Genomic DNA, 22,453 nt, shown 5'->3' with positions numbered 1-22,453 from the left:
GACCACCAGGAGGGCCAGCTCATGTTCCCACATTCCCAACACCCCTGGACAGGCCTACTGCCCACCCCCAGAAACCCCTCAATCCCCTCTCCTCCCAAGACATCTGGGTGGGGAGCAGCTTCCCCCACCCCGCACCCCAACCCCACCAGGAATGAATGTACAGCAAGCATAAGGAAGCCTTGTCCACCATCACAGGGGGCCACAGAGTCCCTGGATGTCAGACCTGGAAGGAAGCAGGTTATGAGACAGGCGGGGACTGGGAACCTGAGGCCCTTTACTGCAGTGCATGTACCTGGACAGGTGTCCCCTCATCTCTTCAAGCAACAGATACAAAGAAACTGTGAGGAACTGAAACTAGCAGCTTGCCTGCACAGCTGGGGCAAGTCATGAGCCATAAGATGCAAAAAGCCAAAACCCAACTGCCATGATCCCTGTCCACCACTAAGGGGGCGGGCAGACCCCCTAAGCCACTCTCCCACCTGACCCACCATACCCTCACCCTAGCTCATGCCCAACCCGCCCCCCAGAAAGGAGTTGGAGAGAGCCCCTGCCCGCCCCCCGCCCCCCGTGTGCAGAGTTGCCTGCCGCCCACAGCAAGGGTCTCCAGGCTGAGGACCCAGCTGCACAACTCGGCATACTCGGGGCAGGTGGCTGGCCGCTGAGAAGCCTGCTGGCCTCCACCCCACGCCCCCGGCAGCAGGGCTGTCCCAAAGCCAGTGGACCCTCGTGGGAACACCCACTGGGGCGGTGAGGAGGAGGGTGTGGGAAGTTTTCATTTCCAGAGGGCGCTAGCTTGCACAGGGAAGAGGAAATGCTCAGCCAGTCCATTCGTCCAGCGAGGGCAGGGGCGAGGGGGCCTCAGGAGGTGGGAGGCCAGACCAGGGAGGGGGCCCTGCTCCCATCCGCCACCAGGTGGCAGCGGAGAGCACCATGCCTGCCCCTCTCAGGTCCCCAGTCCTGGAAAAGAATCCGGCTGGAGCCGAGTTCCTCTCCATCCCTGGATGGCCTTCTTCACCCACCAACTAGCCAGTTAACTGCCGCGGTGCACAAGCAGTCCAGAGGGAGGCAGAAGGGGCCATCCAGAACCCAGGAGTCTGGACATCTGCTTGTTCCTGGCGTGCCAGCATCCTTGTTTTCACAAGCTGAGAAGTCCTCGAAGTTCTGAGCAAAGGATAGTGGATGCTCTGAGGATGCTGGGCAGTGGGGATGGAGCTCACCCTGGCTGGACCACAGACTTTTACCCCAGCCACCAGGTAGTGACTTCTACCTACACATCACTGCAGGTGGCTTCCCTTCTTCCAGCCCCCAGGGCCTCCCCAGGACACTGTCCCCAAGTGGCCCACCCCATCCCTGCTCACCCTCCCCCCTTCCCTTTGGAGCACGACCTCACAGCTTATCTAAGCCCTGCCTTCTTCCTCCAGGAAGCCTTCTTCCTCCAGGAAGCCTCCCCCAGCCAGGGAAGGGTCTGGCATGGTTTGGCAGGGGCCTGGGGAAAGGGGCATCCCCACCTCTCTGTGGGAGACTGGGGGTCTCTCACAGATCCAAGGCATCCTCTGGTGGAGAGGGTGGAACGTGGGGAGAAGACAAAAGTCCAGGGAGGAAATCTGGTCAGAGGGGTGTGGGCTGGCGGAAGAACTGCCAAAGGGGGGCTGCCAACTTGGGGGGCTGCTCACCGCCACAGAGGGGACCCTCTCTCTCCCATCCCAAGAACCACAATGGACAGAGAAAAGGTTGGCACAGGCGGCAAGCGCTCCATGGGGCTTGTTAACAAGGCAGGAGAGGGAGGTGAGGGGGGCCACTGGCCTGAGAGCAGGAGGCTTTAGCCGTGTCTCTGGCCCTGAGCAGCTGTGTGAACTGCAAAAGGGACTTTGTCTCTCAGGTCCTCAGTTTCCTCGTCCACGACGTCAGGGTTGGGACAAAGGCAGAACAGCAAATAGCTGCCAGGAGCTCTGTCTTCAGAAGGTCATGAGCTAGGGAATGTCTGTCCCGGGTGCAGGCTGTGCACCCCGAGCCCCTGCCACCCCCACACTCCATGCATCGAGGACAACGCTGCAAGGCGGGCTGGAGCTGGGGACGCCTGGAGAGCCCGTCCCCAGGAAAATGCCAGACAACAGTGGCTGTGTCTTTCTTTGGTTCCTCCCCGTAGACTCCAGGACGCTAAGCCAGGTGAGGGGTCCCCTCCAGCAGAACATCGGGATCCAGCATGGGTGTCAGTGGTCACGTCTGACATGGCTCTACCCTCTCCAAGCCCAGAGATGGTAAGAGGAAGCCCCCCACAGAGGGCACGCGCCCCCGTGCACACTGCAGTTGTCATAATCAGACAGCGGGCTTTAGGAAGACCACCTCCGGCTCAGATCAGATGCTGAATTCCAACACAGCATGCTCCAGCCCCGGGAGGGGCTGCCCACGGACAGCACAGAGTTTCTCGGCAAGGCTGCAGGAGGGGGCAGAGGTGAAGCTGTCCGCTGGGGGCACAAGAGCCACCTGGCTTCCGGGTACATCCTACAAATGCGTCTCCTTCTCCCCAGCCATGAGGCCCTCCTTAAGTGGGGCAGGCCCGCAGTCCCGGCCACTGCCACCATCCAGACACAGGTGTCTCTTGGGCTGCGGCAGGCTGGGGTCAGGGGTGACGAGCTGCCGCAGGCGCTGTGGGGAGAAGAGGGCATCAGTGGTGCTGTTGGCGAGAGAGGCAAAGACAATATGTCTTCATGTCTGTGTCCCCAGGGCTGAGTTCAGAGCCCGCCCGTGGGGGAAGCTCAGTACAGTGAGACTGAATGAATGAGCACAGATCTCGAAAAGAGAGAGGAGGCAGTGACATGGTGACAGTCCTGACATCTATGCAGCCACAGGCAACCCACTGAACCATTCAGCGTCCCGTCTATCAGATACCACACCTCAGAACAGTGCCTGGCACAGGATCAGTGTTCAGTGTCTATTTTGTTCTTGTTATAACTATTCTTATTGCTACTGCTATCAAATACTCGGTAAATGTCTATCATTTTTCTTCCCAGTATTACTACTACTATTACTATTGCTATTGATGCCATCTCCTTGCCTTGAATGCAGATGTGATGACTGGAATCATGACCATCTTCTTGTGACCATGAGGTGATAAGTATGATGATGAAAGGACAACATGAGCAGAATGGAAGTGCAGGAACAGAGGAAGCGTCTGGTCCTTAATGGCCTCTTTAGGCAGCCGAAACAAATGCTAGATGCCCTAACTCTGATTTTCTTCATGTGTAAGCCTGTTTGTTTATTGCAGTGGGGTTTTCTGTGACTTGTAGGTGAGACAGATTCCCACATATGTAATGTCTTTGTGGGACACTGGCTCTATGTCTTCCAGGAAGGCATGTCCTATACCCTAAGCAGGGAGCCTTTTGCAGAGGGTTCACACAGGGATAAGAGAAGGAGAAAAGCTGGGAAACTGTGTGGATGAAACGTGGCTGCTGGTCACCAATTTCCAGGAGCAGGAATCTGTGCTCTGTGACCCACTGTGTCTGGCACCTTTAAGGTCTTGTTTATAACTTAGTTTCCCAGGTGGTGCTGGTGGTAAAGAACCTCCCTGCTAATGCAGATAGATGTAAGAGACGCAGGTTCGATCCCTGGGAAGACCCCCTGGAGGAGGAAATGGCAACCCACTCCAGTATTCTTGCCCAGAGAATCCCCATGGACAGAGGAGCCTGGTGGGCTACAGTTCATAGGGTCACAAAGAGTCAGACACAACTGAAGTGACTTAACATGCACACACACCCCTTAACCCTTTGAGAGTTGCTCTTGGTCAGGCTGCCCAGAAAATCTGGAGGTCTAGGACTCTTGACCATTTCTGAAAATGAAGCCATGGGTCTTCAAAGACCCTCCTCCTTAACATTCTGTTAGACAGAAGGGCTGCCTGGCCTCAGAGCTGCCCCAGCCATGATGCCCTGCTCATTGTCCAACCTCCTCAGTGCCACTGTCCAAGCCCCTACCTTCTTGAAGGAACCCCGGGTCTTCAAGAGGGTGACGATGATGAAGAGTGGGACACAGCCCATGGAGGAGCCAGCCAGGAACCAGCCGATGAAGTATCCCCAGGCCGGGTACACATAGACGTTGTTGTATTTGAGAGGTGTGTACTTGCTCAAGGAGAAGAAAAATGTGGCCTAGAGAGACAGGGGGAGGGGCAGACGCAGATGCAGGAGGGGGCCTGTGAACCCTCTCATTGGGGACGGAGCATAGTTAGATACACTGGTGCTTCTGGAGGTGGAGAGTAGAAGCCATCGCAGACGGTGGGCCAAGGCGTCAGTCACATCGAGAAGAGAGGGGAGACGGAGATGCTCCAAGCAGACAGGCAGAAGTAGACCAGCAGCTGGAACATCAGGCAGATCGACAGACTGACGGAGTTGCCAGAGGAAGGGATAGAGCTGGAACTAGGCTGGATGGTAGTGCTCATGAAACCAAGAGACAGTGGGAAAAGAGGGGCAGGGGAATCAGGACACAAGAGAGGGCACAGACCTGCCCCCCAAGGAGCCCCAGAATTCAGCCCCCTGCCCCTCATCTCCCGGAACTGACTGGAGAGGCAGGAGAAGACACAGGGGGCCCTGACGGGCACATACCAGGCAAAGGCCAGGGGTCAGGAAGAGCCAGGAGATCTTCACCAGGGGCCATGGCCGGTAGCCAATCATGTCTTCAATGTTGTCATAGAAACGGTCGGCCCCTGCCCAGGTGGGTGTAGGGAGAGTGTGAGGACAGGACGGGGGCAGCGGGTGGGTTTGGGGAAGGACTTGCCTGCTCTGTCCTCCCCACCCCACCGTGTGGGGGAAACTGGATCAGGACACAGGAGTGACACTCGGGACCAACAGGGAGCCCCCTCACCTCCCAGGGCATCTCTGGCCTCCCGTCTAGGGATGAAGACCCACGTCCTAACACACGGGAGGGTGTGAGCCAGAGTGGGCTCAGCGGCCACACAGATGCTTATTGCATCACAGAGACAGATTTGGTTTCAAGTAAAAGCAGCAGAATAGCAAGGGGGCCACTGAATTGTGCGGGGGACTGGGCAGGGGCAGCGTATGCAGCCCAGACTCCAGGTATTCATAATTATTCTCACTATTCAAGGAACCCAGGCTTGTCCCAAGCCCAGCTCCACCTGCTGTAATGAGAAATGCCTGGGTTCCCAGCGATGGATAAACCTCAAGTAAAAAGAACCAGGGCAGAGACTTCCCTGAGGGTCCAGTGGCTAAGACTCGTGTGCTCCCAGGGCAGGGCGCCTGGGTTTTGATCCCTGGTCAGGGAGCTAGATCCCACATGCCGCAACTAAGAGTTCTCATGCCACAATTAAGACCCAGAGCAACCAAATAAATAAATACAAAATAAATATTAAAAAAAATTAAGAACCAAGACAGCAACTCAAAGAGCCACAAAGACCAGAAGGCCAGCTTGCTGGTCCTTACCTGGGGCAGATCCAGCCCTTCCAGGGACCCCAAGGCTCCCGCCACCACTTACCATACACCCAGCCGATGCAGATCACCTCAAACACGGAAAGGAAGAGCAGGCACGTGCCGCTGCAGGCGTAGTAATCAAACAGCTGAAAGAGGTACATCCCACCCTGCAGGCAGGGGATGGAGCTGAGGCTTCAACTTCCCCTAGGGCGGGGGTGGGTGGCAGGGGACACACCTTGCCCCGCCAGAGAAGACAGATGCCCACCTTGTGGGCTGCCACCCTGCTCGGCCCAAGGAAGTCGTCCCTTGCAGCTAGAGTTTGCCCTGCCTGTCCCTGCCTTCCAGGCCTCATCTGACAACCATCTCTGACCTCAGCGAGGACCCTGGGGACTGTGGTGGAGATCCACTGTGTTGTCTGCCCAGAATCCCACCTTCTGGAAGGTGCTGTGCTGTGGCCACCTCACTGTGAATGTGTGCACCCCACTCCCCTGTTTCAGGCCTGAAGAGGAGCCATGGCTAACTCTCAGGAAAAGGGCCCTGTGTCCCCAGGGTTGGCCGGTGGCACAAGGGAAGCCCGAAGCTGCCCCAGCCATCTGTAACATCCCAGGAGGAAAATCTGCTCAAGAATGACATCAGCAGAGGAAAGGGAGGGGGGGCATCTCTGATGATGTCACTGGGGCTGCTGGATCCAACCGTGCCTGAAACCGAACATCTACACTTATCGGTTCCCTGACTCAAAAAGTTCCTTTTCCTGCTTAAGCCAGCTTGTGTTTGGTTTCTGTCACCTGAAACCAAAGGAGAGGAAACCAATACAGGAAGGCTTGACCGTGTGGTCCCTCCAATCTCACAGGGAGGCTCCGCCCCTGCCGCTCACCTCAGTGACCAGGAAGAGCCCGATCAGGCAGCACGTGACCGCGATGGCAAGGATCAGGAGCTCCCGCCGCCCGCTTCTCCGGAGCTGCCTGGGGAACATGTCCATGGAGGCCGTCACCAGGCACTCCATACAGACAAACTGTGGGCCGGAGGGGGCTGGTGAGAGGGGTCACTGCCCACACCTGCTCCCTGCCCCCCACCCCCATGCTGACCCGCAGAGTCAGGGGCACAGGGGTCAGAGCTGGGGTGAGGCCAGCCCACGTCTCCACCACAGAGGGTCCCAGCTGGAAGGGGGAGGGGGAGGCTGGGTGGCCTGAGCATGCGGGAGGGATGTTTGGGAGGGCATGTCCATGTCTGCGAAGGGTCAGGCCTGGGGGTGGAGGCGGGGCAGGGTGGGCAAAGAAGGCAGCCCCTCACAGAAGAGGGTCCCTAGGCCAGGGGTACCCCCCACCTCAACCTCAAGGACGGGTCCTGGTCATGGGATGGAGGGGGAACAACCCTGGGCTGGGGCCAGGGGGCTAGGGAAAGTCCTGGCAGGGAGCACAGAAGCTGGGAAGGGGACCGCAGGGTGGGGGCAAGGGGGTGGGGGTGGGGCAAACCTGGCTGTCCAGCCCGAGGAAGATAAGCATGATGAAGAAGAGGCAGGACCACAGCTGGGACAGGGGCATCATGGTCACGGCCTTGGGGAAGGCGATGAAGGCCAGGCCGGGGCCTGCCGGGCACACACAGCATCAGGGGGGCCCACCCGCACGCACGTGTGCACGTGTATGTATGCCTGCGTGTGCTGGCTGAGCCCATCCACCACTCTGGGGAGCACACTTTCCGCTCATCCTCCCATTATCCCATCCGTTCGCCTCTCCCTCCTCCCTCCCCTGGTTTTGGGGTCCTGCTCTGTGCCAAGCATTGCCCCCCCAATGCTGAAAGTTTCCTAGTTTCCAGTTTCTGGGACCCCCACCACCCCCCACCCTCTGTTCCCTGCCCATCCTTCCCTCCAGGTCCCAGGCAGCACCCACCTGACTCGGCCACCTCAGAGATGGGCACGCCCTGCTCCCGGGACATGAAGCCCAGGATGGAGAAGACCACAAACCCGGCCACGAAGCTGGTGCCGCTGTTGAGGAAGCAGAGCGCGATGCTGTCCCTGCGGGAAACGGGAAGGAAGAGAGAGAAGGAAGCCCAGTGTGCGAGGAGATCCAGAGACAGCGGTGAAGGGGAGGGAGAAAAGGAGGTGGGGGGACAGAGACCGAGGCCACGTACCGGGAAGGGAGGGACAAGAGTCTGGAAAGCGGACCGCAGGGTCAGATTTGTGCAGCTTGGGCCCCCCACCCGCCCCTCCATCTCCGATCACAAAGGAGGGAGGCCCCCTCCCACCCCCAGGCCCCATCCCCGCTCACCTGTAGCAGTTGTTGCGGTACTTGTTGTAGCTGCCCAGGGCCGTCAGGCACCCCTGGCAGATGGCGAAGGAGAAGAAGATCTGGGTGCCCGCGTCCATCCACACCTAAGGGAGAGAGACCCCAAGGAAGTAGCGAAAAGATGGGGGGAGCCTGCAGGGAGCCTGGTGTGCGTGACCACACAGCCCCCCACGAAGAGCAGCCACTCTGCCTCCCCTCAGAGCATCCCACGTCCACCAGCGGGTCCTCCTCCTCCTCTCCTGAGCGCGCAGCAGACATCACGTGTGTGTGTGCTGTCCGCACTAGCTCCGGGGAAGCAGCTAGTGTGGACCGTGGACTTTTGGAACCATGGTCCATCCTGGCTGAATGAGGGAGTGGAGGGATGGTGGACGGAGGAAACACTATGCAAGTGGTAAGATGACATTTACAAATGGATTTAATAACACAGAAGATGCTTCCACTGTCATTTAACTGAAAATATATTTACCTCCACATATAATTTTCACGACTATGTGAATACACACACACACACGCACCCAGCCAGAAAAAAATGTTGCAAGAAAACGGACTAAAATGCTAACAGAGGTTATAACTGAGTGGTGGGATTAAAAGAGGTGTTTAGTTCCTCTTTTTATAGTTTTCTTCTATATTATCTCTCTTTTCTGTGGTGGGCATATTTTGCCTCTACACCAAGGGAAAAGCAACCAGAGGTTTTTAGAAGTCCGGATCTGGTTTGGGGAGGGAGACGCCTAGGATAAGGGTCCCCAGAGAGGTTCCTACCTGGGGGTCCTTGAGCCGAAGCAAATCTGGTTTCAGGTAGTAGATGATGCCCTCGTAGGCTCCGGGCAGGGTGACACCTCGAACCAACAGAATGACCAGCATCAGGTAGGGAAATGTGGCTGTGAAGTAGACAACCTGCGGGGGGAGGCCAAGGTCATCCCTCTCCAGACAGCGCGAGCCTCCTGTGAGGTGGTGAGCGCAGGAAACTTGCCACCCCTCCCTTGCACGTTCCGGGGGGTCTGGGGCTCCCCGGCACAGGGTAAGACACACATCAGTGGGCCAAACTACGGCAGGGGGAGGCTGGGGAGGGCTTATTTCACCCTGCAGGTTGCTTGCTTATGTATACAGGCCTTTGACAGTCATATCAAAAAAGAAAGACTTTCCCCAGTGTTGAGCTAAACCCCTTTCCTGGGACGTCCCCTGTTCTCAGCAGGCCCCTCCCTTCACTACTTTCTCTTTCAGGTCTCCAGGGGGATGCCGTGGTGGTGGTGGTGGGGTCCCTGCAGACTCTGGGGGCCACAAAGAGCGTGCCCGGAGCCCGAGCCCCTCACCTTGCCCGTGATCTTGACTCCCTTCCAGATGCAGAAGTAGCAGACGACCCAGGCAAGCAGGAGACACAGGGCCAGCTCCCAGCGCAGGCCGCCCAGGTGCTGGATGCCAGGGCTGATGCTCAGAACACGTCTCCTGCAGAAGAGGGGTGGGGTGGGGTTACACCGCCAGGTGAGGCCGAGGGGACAGCAAGCCGCCTCCTCCGTCATCATCAGGTGTCCTGATCCTCAGAGCTGACCCCACGGACCTCAGCGTCCAGGCCACCCCAAACCCTGCCCCTCCCCTGCCCCATGGACAGCACATTCCCCACTGTGGTCTTTAAGCCCTTGGTCATTAGGAGACCAAATCACGTAATGCCACAAGTATGTCTGTCTAACTCATCCAGCTTTCTCTGTTGTGCAGAGAGAGACAGAGACAGGGTGAGGGCGGCATGTGCCTGAGGAGCCCGCGGTGGGGCAGAGCTGGTGAGCAGGTGGGTGAGCAGATGCCTGGGGAGCAGAGGGACTGGTGTGCGTTGGGGTTGGCAGGTGACGGGTGACAGGAATGTGTGAGCCAAGGGTTGGAGGGCGTGAGGGTGAGTGGGGGCTGGGCTGGTGCCCTTGGGAGAGTGTTGGCAGCTATGTGTGTGCCGAGGTGAGTGTGTGTGTGTGGGGGGGTAGACTCTGTAAGCACAAAGGTGGACACGTGTGGATGTGGGAGAGGGTGTAAGTGCTCGAGTGGAGGGTGCAGGTGTGAGTGTGGATGAGTGTAGACATTTGCCAATTTGTAAATACTCCCACTCGGGCCAAGTTCAAGCTACTGCCAGGACGTCAGGGCACGCAGAGCCGTAAAGGTGCGCAGGGCTGGTCTCCTGAGCTGCGAGGAGCAGCTGGATGTGTGGGTGCGGGTGGGGGAGGGTGAGCAGGCTTGAGTGGGATGGGAGTCACATGGACACTCGCATGGAGTCACTCACACCCATGTGAGTCTCAGTGGACACGGGGGTGTGGGGTGAGCGTGAGGGTGTGGGCAGTAGGTATGTGAGGGTCCCTCATCTCTTGGTGATGGGGGGTGAGTGCTGGAAAGGCATACACCTGCACCCCACATCCCAGGCCCCGAGCACCCAAATTCCCTCCCCTGGGCCCCCCGGAGGCACATCCAGGCCTGCTACCTACTCCCAGAATTCCATGACGGGGGACGTGACGTTCTCGGACGGGCCCGTGGCGCCGGCTGCGGAGTGGTTCAGGAAGTCCATGCAATGCTCTGTGGGGGACAAGGGGGTGTCCACAGTGGGTCAGGCAGGCAGACATGCCCTCACATCCTGTCCCCCACCCTCTGGCCTGCTGGCCCCATCATCCCAGTCCTCGGGAGCCCCCGCTTTCCAGTGTCAGGAGTTCCCCCTCGGGAAGCCCAGCCCCCTCTCCCGCCAAATCTGACTGCTCCTCTGGGCCCCCCACCGGCCACCTCTGACCCCATCCAGACATCAGGCCTGTCCCCTCACCCACCCTGTGGAACTGCACTCCCCAGCGATGGGGGCCCAGCCGGGCCTACCCTCTGGTCTCCGGGGTCTGGCGCGCAGTAGGCCCACGGTAAACACTGGCTCAGTGGGTGGACGGTGGGGGCAGTTAGCACCTGGCAGCCAGTTATCACCCACAGTCCCACGGGGCTGTTGGTTGTCAGGGCAGTTGGTTGAGTGACCCTCCAGGGCTGGCCTGCAGAGTGGCCCCCAGCAGCCCCCACATCTTGGCTTGGGGCGGGTTTGGCTGGGAGCCTGGTCACTGTTGGCCCGTCGCCAGCCGCCCCGTCCCAGGCCCAACCCAACAGGTACCTGTGTTCCAGGAGTGGGCGCAGGTGGTCCAGGGCAGCTCGGAGGTGAAGGAGCTGAACAGGTAGAAGAGGGCCCAGGCCAGGATGATGATGTAGTAGATGTTCAGATAGGCCTCGATGACCACGGACGCCAGCCCAATGCCTTGGGGACAGGGTGGGGGGTGCGGGCATGGGGAACAGGAAAGTCTGAGAGATCAGAGTCAACCCGGAACCCACGGGAGCTGTCAGCGGCGCTGGAAGGACGCGGGGCCACAGAGACACCGCTGGGCTTACTCACAGGCCTGAGAACCCTTTACTCCTTATTTTTCTAAATAAGAAGAGCAGGTGACACCACAGCACGACACGGCCTTAGGCCTTCTCCCATCACCGTGGTCACTGTGATTACACCATTGGACGCCCATGGGGGGCCCGGCCGTTTGCTTGGGAGCACATTTTACCACGAAGCTGTGAAGACTCAGCTCCAGGGCTCCTCGCTTGCAAGCACTCCTCCTAAGACTCCTAAGACCTAGTTTCATGCCTGCGTACGATTTTGTATTGTCCTTCCCTGAAGACTGCCTCCCCCCAGGTTTTATAAGCTTTGGGTCCTACGAAGCCGGATTATACTTCCTGCTGCCCCTGTAGCCCTCAGCACAGCGTGGATGAGGGAAGGGGGAGGTGGGGATGAGGCTCCTGGGGGCCTGCAGGGGGACGGGGGGAGGACACTCACCCTGGAGGAGGGGGCAGATCTTCCGCCAGGCTGTGACACTGCCCTGGCTGGTGTACTGACCCAGCGCCACCTCCAGGAAGAACACCGGGATGCCGCAGGAGAAAAAGAAGATGAAGTAGGGGATGAAGAACGCTCCTGCGGAGAAAGGGGAGGTGGGCTGAGCCTGAAGCCACCCCTCAATGTCCCTCCCGCTCCCCCAGCCCCCAGAGGCCCAAGGCAGTTCTGAGCAGGGCGGGTGGAAAGTTTCCGGTCCTCACCCCACCCAGGATAGGAAAGACCTTCCAAGGAAAATGAATGAAAAGGTAGGTGGAGATCCTAATATACACACTATTTACTTTCTCAGTGTGCTTCACAAATCTGATTCAGTTTATTATTTTTGGAACCAAAAACATGTGTTCTGTATAACTTGATATGCTTATTAAATTATCAAGTAGGTTACTTTTTAGAGGAAAACTAACAAACAAAAATATCTTGGAAAAATTATTTTCCCTCTCATTCAGAGGGTTTTTTTCCCCCTCATATTCAGAGGGTTTTCCCTTCTCTCAGGCTCTGGTCTGAATCGGGCTCCTCTGAGGAGGCCACTCCTCTGCTGGGGGGCTATTCTTGGGATGTGGTTTCAGCAGTCGAAGGCGCTGGCCTGCAGGCCGTGGTGGGAGGCCAGGCCTAAAGACACCCTGGAAATGACAGCCCAAGGTGTCCACCTCCATCATCTCAGAAGTGCGTGCCTGGGTGAACACATTGCATAGTAATGCATAGTTCATTGCATAGTAATAACACTTGGCACTTGGGCTTCTGTCTGTAAAGCCTGCTTCTAAATGCTTTACCGACATCAAAACCCTCGCAAAGCAACCTCCCAGGTACTGATGTTATCCCCATTTTACAGATGAGGAAACTGAAGCATAAACTCAGGTGGTCTGACCCTGAGCCTGGGCTTGTAACCACAGTGTTACAATGCTTCTCAAGCATGTTACTGTGTAGAAAAAATAGAAAGTATAATGAGAAGGAAAGAGAAAAGCATTGTATCAGTGAAAGGTGAAAGTGAAAGTCGCCCAGTCATGTCCGACTCTTTGCGACCCCATGGACTATACAGTCCATGGAATTCTCCAGGCCAGAATACTGGAGTGGGTAGCCTTTCCCTTCTCCAGGGGGTCTTCCCAAGCCAGGGATCATACCCAGGTCTCCTGCATGGCAGACAGATTCTTTATCAGTTGAGCCACAATGGATGCCCTTCTATCAGTATATCCTTCCAATTTTCTTATAAACATATACACATATATTTCTTTTTTTTGCAAAAATAAGAACCTACTATGCATAACTTGATAAACATCTAAAAATGTACAGACTTCCCCAGTGGTCCTATGGTTAAAATTCCGTGCTCCCAATGCAGGGGGCCTGGGTTCAATCCCTGGTCAGGGAACTAGATCCCACATGCCACAACTAAAGATTGGGTTCAGTCAAATAAATAAATATTAAAAAAAGAAAATTAATCATGGATGCTTAAAAAAGAGAGCAGGATACATAGTAAATGTTCAATAAATATTTGTCAACTTAAATATAAATGGTGTTTAGAAGGATTTTCTAAACAATGGCTATTTTTAAACAAGACTGTTCCTTCTTTTTCACCTTTCTGGAATATTTCTAATATTCACATACATCGTTTCCACAAAAGAATAAAGGTGTTTTCAAAAGGCAAAAATGGATCTGGCCACTCACAAACAAACTCATGTAAATGAATTATTCCACTGATGTGAAATATTCCAAACAGGTAAAACCACAGCCACAGGAAGCAGATTTGTGGTTGCTGAGGGCAGGCCGGGAGAGGGCTGGGGAGTGACTTCTGATGGGTACAGGGCTTCTTTTGGGGGTGATGGAAAGATTCTAGAATCAGTTGTGGTGATGGTTGTACAGTTCTCTGAATATACTAAAACCACACTTAAAAAGGTGACTCTGGCCCCTCCCCATTACACCCTTGCTCATTTTTACTACTGGTGCTAAAACATGTATAATTGCTTCTTTAATTAAAAAAAAAATCCTAGATAGGGATCGTGCCTCTTATTTGATCAACATTCCTCAATGGCTCCTGTCTCACTCAGAGCCCAACCTCAGGGTCCAGGTCCATGACCTCTGGTCTCTCCCCCACCCTCCCCCCAGCCCCATCACTCCCCTCCTCATCCCTCCTCAAACAGGCCAGCTGCTCTTCACTTGACCTTGGCCCTTGGCCCTTGCTGTCTCCTGAGTTTGGAGTGTTCTTCACCTGAAATCTACCCTTGGAACTTGCGCCTTCACCTCCTTCAATTCTCAGCTCAAAGGCCACCTCCTGGACAGACCCTCTCCTGGTCCCCTCGCCTCCCATGTCTCACCCTTCCCTTCCTGATCCAATATCTCCCCACTCCATCCCTCCACGCTGCTCTGCTTCTAGCCCGTCCACGCGTCACCACTCGGCAGACTGCGGCGGACGTGTTTGTCTGTAACCTGCTGCCCTTCACTGCAACATAGCCCAGAGTGTGTTCTGTTTTGTATCTAGCAGAGTGCCTGGGGCAGGGTGGCCCACAGTAGGAGCTGAGCGAGGGACTGAGTCCTTCAATGTCTGACTTCCTCCTGGAGAGGAGCTTGTTCTGAGGAATCAAGCCCATTTCACGGCGGGGAATGCCAAGGCCAGTGGTGGAACTGGAGCTCCTCAGCTCTCCCCCACCGCGCCCACCCCAAGTGAACTCACCTCCCCCGTTTTTGTAGCAGAGGTAGGGGAACCTCCAGACGTTGCCCAGCCCGATGATCTCCCCGGCCACGGACAGCACGAACTCCATCTTGTTGTTCCACTGGCCTCGATCCTTCACCTGCTCCCTGGCTTCCTGGTCTGGCCTTGGGCCCTCCTCAGGGGTCCAGGGAACCACCGGAAGCCCCTCCTTGGGAGCTGCCGCTTTTCTGTCGTCTGCAGCCATGGATGGGCTGGGAGGCTGCAGATGGGCGTGGGCAGGATGGTGGGAGAGGCCAGCCTGCAGGGACGAGAGGAACGAGCTGGGCAACCCCAGGGGAGCTGTCACCCCTGCTCTCTCCATTCCGACCCTTCAGCGTTGCCGGGAGGTTGTCTAATAGTGTTGGACCAGATTTTCTTCTCAAATTCTCAGTGACATTTGCACCTCAAGTTACCCTTTGCTCTCATGGCTCCAATAATAAATAGGGAGCAGTTTGCTCTCTTTAAAATGTACATATGTATTTATTTATGGCTTTTAAAAAAATTTTATTGGCATAGGGTTGATTTACAATGTTGTGTTACTTTCTGCTGTACGCAAAGCGACTCAGTTATACATATACATACACCATTCTTTTTTAGATTCTTTTCTCATATAGCTTATTACAGAGTATCAAAAAGAGTTCCCTGTAATGTACAGAAGGACCTTATGAATGCAAGCATATTTTTTTTAATGGGAACTGCATCTGGATTTTATTTTATTTTTATTAATTTTTACTGGAGTATAGTGGTTTGGGGCTTCCCTGGTGGCTCAGTGGTAAAGAATCCACCTGCCAATGCAGGAGATGTGGGTTCGGTCCCTGGGTCAGGAAGATCTCCTGGAGTAGGAAATGGTAAGCCACTCCAGTATTCTTGCCTGGGAAATTCCATGAACGGAGGAGCCAGTGGGATACAGTCCACGGGGTCACGAAAGAGTCGGACACGACTTAACAACTAAACAACAAAAACGGTAGTTTCTTTACAATGGGAGCAGTTTGTTCTTAATTTGCCCATTTTGCAGATGAGAAAATCCAGGCCTTGGCAGGTGAAGTGATTTGTCTGAGACCACACAGGAACTAGATGGGGATTAAAACCCAGGCTTGGGGACCGTTATCTCAAGTCTCTTTTGATCCTTGCAGCCAGCTGCCATCCCCGCTGGCCCATCTGCCTTAGGTCCCCAGTGTCCAGTAAGTGGCGCCATTCCAGGCATAAGGGGTCAGAGGCTGCTGGGGGCAATAGGAGGTCAAAGGGCTGGTGTGGCCAGGTACAGCATGGTCTTCCCTGGGCCAGCTGCATGCTCGTCACTGTGTCAGGACGATCGATTGCCTCCGGGTAAACACGGGGCCAACTCGCTCTGGGCATCTGATTAGGAGGGCAGGGGAAGGTGGGGCCACCTCATGAGGCCAGATGGGGTCAGGGTGGCCTTCAAGGGAAGCCTGGTTCTTCCCCCTCTCTCAGTTGAACCTCCATCCTGAGAGCTGGCAAGGATCCTGGAGGTGGAGGGGGTCACCAGAGAGATCCTCACGTGGGTGGTCCCCTCCAATCCAAGTGTCCCCTCAAGGGAGAGCCAGAGTGAGTACCCATCACAGGCAGGTCATTGTTCCTCCTGACTCCTTACCCTGAAGGGCTGCCGCTGTCTGCTCTCCCCTGTCCCTCCCATGGCCCATTTACTGGCTGCCAGGAGATAAATTGATGCCTGCTCTATCCGGAATCCTTGTTTGCCTCCCCTCCCCACGCTCTGCCCAAGGCCACCTCCGATTCTGTTTCCAGGAGCTGCCAGGAAGAGGTACCTAGGCTGCAGAGGGGGGCACTCACCCACGTGCCCCCTCCCTGCCCCTGACTCCGAGGGGCGCTGGGCAACTAAAGTGAGCAGGAGCTACCAAGGGCTCTGTCCCTCCAAGGCTCCAGAGAAACACAAGGGATTCTTTTTATTAAAAGAAGCGTCTGTTTACTTGTTGGTCCTTTTAATCCAGGCAACAGCCCAAGCCCAAGTCAGCTAGGAGGGCGTGGCAGGGCCATTTGAGGTTATGGAAATTTTTGAAGGTGACTTGGAGGGTGCAGATTGTCCCAGGAGTGGGGAAGCATGTCCGGGGCAGAAATTCAAGTTCTGGGACCTACGAGGAGGCTTCCCTGGCAAGCTAGGCTCTGGATGGAAGGTGAGGAGAGAGGCGCCTGGTGGAATCAAAGACCTCATCCTCTGATACAGGGAAGGGGCTGGGGGAGAAGGGAAGGAAAAACAAAGAGGCCAACCCCTGGGGCTTTGAGAACCAAGTCTCAGGTGGAAAGAACAGGGTGTCTGGCCCCAGGAGACACCTGAACCAATGGTGGATGTTGGTACAGAATTGAGGCTGGGCACCCTGAAAACTGGCCCCTGAATCCTTATCAAACTAATGAATGGACTTAAAAACATGGGCGAAGACGCATCTGATAGGAACTCCAAGGTCTGGTCCAGATCTGGCTCAGAATAACAGAAGCGAACCTTTGAGTCAGCACTGTGCCCAAAACATACACATGTTTATGTGCATTATTAAGTTTCATCTTCGTAGAAATCTTTGTGCTAGGAATTACTATTAACTCTGTTTTATGAATGATGAAATGAAGTTCAGAGAAATTCAGGAACAGGCCCTGACACCCCCAGTAACTATTTTTGAATGATTTGAACAAACTTACCGGTACAGTAAGCGGGGAGCTGTGTCTTCAGGTTGCTGTGTTCTCTTAGGTAAGTCTCACCTCCTCTCTGGGCTTTAAGTCTCCCTGAAAGCGACAATGATGCATGTTCAACTGTGATATTGGGAAGCAGGGGACACAAATGAGATCCACAAGAGCCAAGGAGAGAGATTGCCTGTGTTTGCCACACCATAGGGCCTGAACACAGGGTCACCAACGGGGCGGCCAGGAGACAAGGCTCGCTGTCCCCAGACCAGAGGCAGCTGTTTCAGGGCCAAGTTGTCCCCAGCAGCTGGAGATGGGGAGAACCCCCCAACCCTGGGAAAGGAGGAAATGAAGGGAAAACCAGAGGAGAGTACAGGATGCGGGGGCAAACCTCAGAGCCCAGGGTGGGAGCAGGATTTGGGAGAAGAGAACATATACAAGCTGACCCTGATGTGAAAAGTTTTGCTCTGATTTCTTTTAAAAAAAAAGAAAATATCGAGAGGAGCATGATTTATGGGTAAGGATGAAATACAGAATGGCAGGACGAAAGCAAGAACACATGAAAGGAAGCTGGCCCAGAGCCATGGCAAGTCAAGGGGGAAACAGGCTGAAACTGCAGCAAGCAGGCTTCGAGTTAGACTCAATGAAGAACTTTCCAGACAGATGTTAGACATAAAAGCTGTCTGAGCTCTTCCTTTGGGGGGTTAATTTTAAAAGCCAAAAAGAGACTTCCCTGGTGGTGTAGTGGCCAAGACTCCACACTCCCAATGCAGGGGTCCCAGGTTCAATCCCTGGTCAGGGAACTAGATTCTGCATGCCACAACTAAGACCCAGCACAGCCAAATAAGTAAATATTTGTTTAAAAGCTAAAAGGACAGCACCCTGCCCTCCTTGCCCATACTATGCCTTTCCACCTCTGGCCCGTTTGCCAGGAATACTTAAGCAAGAGTGTTACCCTCCGTCTCGATGACTTGCAGAGAACTCCCCCTTCCAAGGGCTCACCCCAGCTCTGTCACCTCTCCAGCTCCTGGCGTCACCTGCCCAGGCGGCCACCTGCTCTGCTCAGCTGGGGCAGAAAGTGGGGGTGCGAACTGGATCTCACCATCCTTCAGTGCCTCCAGAGGCAAGATACCCACACCCACGGCCGGCCCAGCCCTGCCCAGGAAGGAACTCTTCAAGAGGCTGGCAAGCCCCACATTCACCATTTTTAGGGGCTGGGCAGGTAGGTGGAGACCTGCCCAGTGTCCAGCCAAGGAGCAGACACAGGTGAAAACGCTGCTGCTGCCCAACAGGCCCGGCGATGGGGGAGCGGCCCAGGCCCCGGACGCCCAGCCCCGGCTTCAGCCCACACCCACATACCAGCTCCCGCTCTGCACACACACTGGGGCCGCTCCCGTCACGTCCCCGTGCGCTCACATACCTGTGTGCACCGCACCACGACCTGAGCCCCTCCCCCGTCCAGTCCTTCACACCCCGTGGGCTGCCTGGCTCAGCCCTCGTGGACCCCCAGGGCACAAGCCCGCAGCCTCCTCCTCCTCCGGGGAGCCTGCCTGGTGGGGAGTCTGATCAGGTCATGGCCCTTCACCTGCCAGCCTTCCTCCCCACCTGCGGGCACCACCTGCCTGCCTCCCCTTCCCTCTCCAGCCGGTGATCACCTCTCTCTCACCCGCTCCCTGGGGCCGGACCCCATCCAAGGACTTTCCTCCTGCTATGACACAGGCTTGTCCCGAGCAGCTCAGATGCTGCTGATGCAGGGAGCTGGGGAGGATGCTGTGTCCTAAGAGTCCCCAGCACCAGACTTCCCCTCCAGCCTCGCTCATAGCCAGACACACGCTTCCATCCAGTCCTCCTCCCGGGGGTCCCCTGAGCCCTCTGTGGCAGCTCTCAGTCCTCCCCATCCTGCATCCCACTCACCTCATCCCTTTGTCCAGCTCCTGGGCTCCCGTGTCCCCAGCAGAGTCCCCAGGAAGACGCTAAGAGACCCAGCCTGAAAAGGAAATTGTCCCACTCCTTCTCCTGTTCCTCCCAGCTCAGAATCCCATCCAACGTGGTCCTGGGACCGCCCTCCACCCCCCAACCAGGACAGAAAGTGACTGTGTGTGTGTCTGTGTGCGTGCACGTGCATATGAGCCAGTATGTTGGAAAAAGAAGGGGCAGAGAAATGCCACAAGCAGAAAGAGGGACGGAGGCCAAGAGTCTGTGAACCAGGATTACAACACCCAAGCTCAGGAAGTCTCCTCCGTCCCCAGCCCCCTCCCCCACCTCCCTCCCTCCCTCCCAGCCAGGCTGGTGGTGGAGGCACTGTCTCAGGACGACCCCCCAGAGACCCACCTCCCTCCCCTCCTTTGCCCTGTCCCTTCCCCTCCCCTCTCACCTCGCCCCTCTGGTGTGGCTTCTGCTCCTCTGGAGGGAAGCGGACAGGATGGACAGGGCTGGGCACAGCCCTCTCTCACTGGGCGGTAGGGTGGGTGCTACCAACCCCCAGGCTGCAGGCTGAGATGTGGGGAGGGCAGGGCAGGGAGGAGGTGAATCACCGCTGGACTTTTCCACCAGTACCTGCCCTCTGCGGTTTCGCGGCCAGGCCCTGGACCTTCCCAGCCACAGCCCGTTTCCTTGGGATTTTCCTAGACACAGTGCCCAGAGCATGCCTTGGGAAGCAGCATCGGCAAAGGACACAGGTTTGCAGGCAGACAGCCCTGGGTCTGCCCCCTTCTCTGTCACCTACCTGTCATGTCAGCCGGGCAGGCATCTGAGCCTCTTATCTCACCTGACAGCGCTCACTCACAGAGCTGCCCGGAGGGCTAAAGGGTGTTGCTGGTGTCTCGGGCCACTTGCTGGTGTTTGCTGAGGGTCTTCCGGAAGCAGGGGCTGGGGTGTAGGAGTCCCATGCAGCAACAATGATGCCCTGGTGACCTCTGGGCAGTAAGCACACAGCCGGGACTTGTCTGACAGCCTGGCAGCCACCCGTGGTGGACTGGTGTCTGAGTTAGCGTCTGTGCCCTCCTGTGTGCCCGGGGAGCTGCTCTAGAACAGGGTCCTCATTGATGTTTCTGCCATGTCCTCACGGTAGTGGTACAGGGCTGCCCATGATCTTTCACTCCGTACAGCCAGGGTCTCTTTCCGGACAATAAAGACGTCTCTCTGGCCCCAGGTGGTTGGAGTGGGGGGAGGAGAAGTTGTGGGGAGAAGGGAAATTTCCCTCGGCCTGGACTTCCCCTTCGTGTTCTAGAACTTCCCCGCAGGGCCGGGGTGTGAAGCTCGAGTCTCAGTCTGTAGTTTTCCATCAGCACCCCACTCAGCGTCTCTCGGGCCCCTTTCAGCACTTCCCCCAGGCTCCCCGGACAGAATCCTTACCCCGTGTCCCCTGCCCCCAGCGGGGATGGAGTGACTGTGCTGCTTGCTGTGATGCCCGGCCACTGTCCCCTGTCCCCACAGGGTGTCAACCGAACAGCAGAGGGGCCCCCAAAGTCCCTGTGATTGATTACCTGGCTGCAGCTACTCAGAACAAACGGTCCGCCTCTCCGGGAAGCGGGGAGCGCAAGGGAAGAAAGCCAGGCTGGGCAGAGGGTGAATTTCCCAGCTCAGGCATTCATTCAGAAATGTTTCTTGGTGCCAAGTGTGTCAGGCATCTCTGCGAGGATGAGAGAAGGGCTCAAAGAGAAGGGCTGCCAGGCTTCACCTGGCTGCCCTGTCTCCCACCCTCCCTGACTCAAGCCCACCGAACCCTTCAGCTTCCAGCCCCCACTGGGCATTTAGAACAACCTGTAAACTCCCATCTTTGCAAAAGGTGAGGATCCCTAAGCTACCTGGAAAGCCTGCCTAAGGCTGAGCTGTCTCCGTGCTGGGCAGGGTTGGGAGTGAAGATGGAGTAGTGAATGCGATATCTTACTGCAGTGAAAACCGTTGCATCGCCGCAGTCATCTTCTACCCCGCGCCTGCTTGCAGAGGGCCTGAGGTGGGGCCTGGTCCCTGAGTGCCTAACTCAGGCTGGATGCTTTACATGACACCCCATTTTGTCCTCATGAGAAACATGAAATGTAGAAATTATTAGCCCATTTTTCAGATGAGAAAGCTGGGGCAAAGAGAAGCTAATGGAGGTCTCTCTAGTAAATGACAGAGCTAGGATTTGAAGCTGGGCTCCAAAAATCTGTGCCTGTTCCTCTGCAGCAATGTTGCCTAGACCAGGAATATCCAGACAGCAGGGATCACATGTCATAATTCTGTGTTTCTCCCTCAAGCATTTGATATAGCGCTGGATTAGAGTAGGCAAGTGGATGGATGGATGAATTTGTGGGTAGATGGATGGGTGGATGGGTGGATGGACGGATGGCTGGCTGGCTGGATGGACAGATGGATGGATGGATGGATGGATGGATGGATGGGTGGGTGGGTGGACGGCTGGGTGGGTGGACGGACGGCTGGGTGGGTGGATGGACGGCTGGGTGGGTGGGAGGGATGGATGGATGCAACTCGAGGGAAATACTGATCTTGGTCTTCCCTCTCCAGAAAGTGTATTGCTCTCTCAGAACCAGGGGGTAGATTAGGGCCTGGAGGACTCAGGTCTTGCTTTTCTTAGACAAAACTGCTGGTGCTAAGCAGGACCCTCAGGCCATGGATGTAAGGTTATTTTAGCTCTGCCTCTCTCTTGCCTCCTAGCAAAAATGCTTAGGTAATAAATGTGTAGCCTTCTTCCTGGGGTCCCTTGCAACCTGATACATGGGGCTGGGGAAGTAGAGGGGGCAGCAAAGATGTCTCTGAGCTCTTTCTGGGCTTTTCTGTTTCACTGACAACTCAATACAGGGGTGGGGGTGGAGTCATGGGAAACAGGATGGATTTGCCTGAAATACGTCCCCAAGGCAGCTACCCCTACCCTCTGCACTGGACTCTAACACCACAATGAGGTAAATATTATTATTCTCGTTTTATAGAGGAGAAAATTAAGGATCGGAGCCATGAACTTGCCCAAGGTCACATCGCTAGTAAGACCCATGCCAAGCCTGCCAGCCTGGCAGACTGTGGTGTGTCCAGGTCTGTGCACACTCATTTGCGGAGAGTGAGGGGCTGTGTGTGTGCACACGTGTGGGTCCTAGACCTGTTGTATGTGTGAGCACAGTCTGAGGGCCCACGAAGCCTGGGGACTCAGGGTCCCCTTGGCAGCTCCCCGATCTCAGGGTGGCCAGCCCTAACTCTCTGGGAACTACTGCCTCTCCCCTTTCCTTTCAGCTTGCCCTGAGGCTCTCTGCCCGCCTCACAGAAATCTTGATACAGAGGCATTGATCTGCCCATTTTACAGATGAGCAAACTGAGGGTGAATAGAGTCGGACACAACTGAAGCAACTTAGCAGCAGCAGCAGAAGCTAAATGATGTGTTCTAAGGTCTCCTTCTCCAACAGGTGGGGTCTCTAGACAAAGGGCTCTTCTTCCTCTGGGAACTGCAGGATCTGAATCTCCCAATCAGGGCTCAAGCAGAGGGGACAGAAAGTGGCCCCACCCCAGCCATCCCTTTGAGAGGCTGAAGTCACCTCCAGGTATGGCCATTCCCTTTCCCTGACCTGAGCCG

At 56.0% G+C, this 22,453-nt stretch overlaps 1 protein-coding gene across 7 annotated transcripts; it reads right to left on the bottom strand.

Annotated features, from left to right (window-relative positions):
- Window positions 1–1,732: 1,732 nt before the first annotated feature.
- Window positions 1,733–19,471, bottom strand: SLC6A12 (solute carrier family 6 member 12). Of its 7 annotated transcripts, XM_043441214.1 has the most exons (18): window positions 19,268–19,470; window positions 18,808–18,880; window positions 17,896–17,959; window positions 16,912–16,995; window positions 14,230–14,506; window positions 11,514–11,648; window positions 10,809–10,949; window positions 10,156–10,243; window positions 9,007–9,139; window positions 8,456–8,590; window positions 7,679–7,782; window positions 7,301–7,425; window positions 6,887–6,999; window positions 6,289–6,426; window positions 5,479–5,581; window positions 4,593–4,693; window positions 3,969–4,139; window positions 1,733–2,646 (listed from the first exon to the last, which is right to left on the bottom strand). In XM_043441214.1, the coding sequence occupies exons 5-18, from the start codon at window positions 14,450–14,452 to the stop codon at window positions 2,503–2,505; spliced, it is 1,854 nt and encodes a 617-aa protein (XP_043297149.1). In that variant the 5' UTR covers window positions 14,453–14,506; window positions 16,912–16,995; window positions 17,896–17,959; window positions 18,808–18,880; window positions 19,268–19,470; the 3' UTR covers window positions 1,733–2,502. The 7 variants fall into 7 exon arrangements, with proteins under 7 accessions (XP_043297149.1, XP_043297151.1, XP_043297147.1 ...); XM_043441216.1 differs by lacking the exon at window positions 17,896–17,959 and having other exon boundaries at window positions 14,230–14,528; window positions 19,268–19,471; XM_043441212.1 differs by lacking the exon at window positions 17,896–17,959.
- Between the last annotated feature and the right edge of the window lie 2,982 nt (window positions 19,472–22,453).

The sequence above is a fragment of the Cervus canadensis genome, chromosome 21 (genome assembly GCF_019320065.1).
Source record: "Cervus canadensis isolate Bull #8, Minnesota chromosome 21, ASM1932006v1, whole genome shotgun sequence".
Lineage (NCBI taxonomy): Eukaryota > Metazoa > Chordata > Mammalia > Artiodactyla > Cervidae > Cervus > Cervus canadensis.
This window is presented reverse-complemented; position numbering and strand designations above follow the sequence as displayed.

Bases quoted from the DNA above. Each gene is read 5' to 3' on its own strand.
- SLC6A12 (XM_043441216.1), bottom strand. From the start codon at position 14,452: ATGGCTGCAGACGACAGAAAAGCGGCAGCTCCCAAGGAGGGGCTTCCG. The intron at 7,000-7,300 runs GTGGGTGCTGCC...TGTGCCCGGCAG, and splicing joins CTCTGAGGTGGCCGAGTCAG to GCCCCGGCCTGGCCTTCATC. The intron at 4,140-4,592 runs GTATGTGCCCGT...CTGTCTCTCTAG, and splicing joins TGACCCCTGGCCTTTGCCTG to GCCACATTTTTCTTCTCCTT.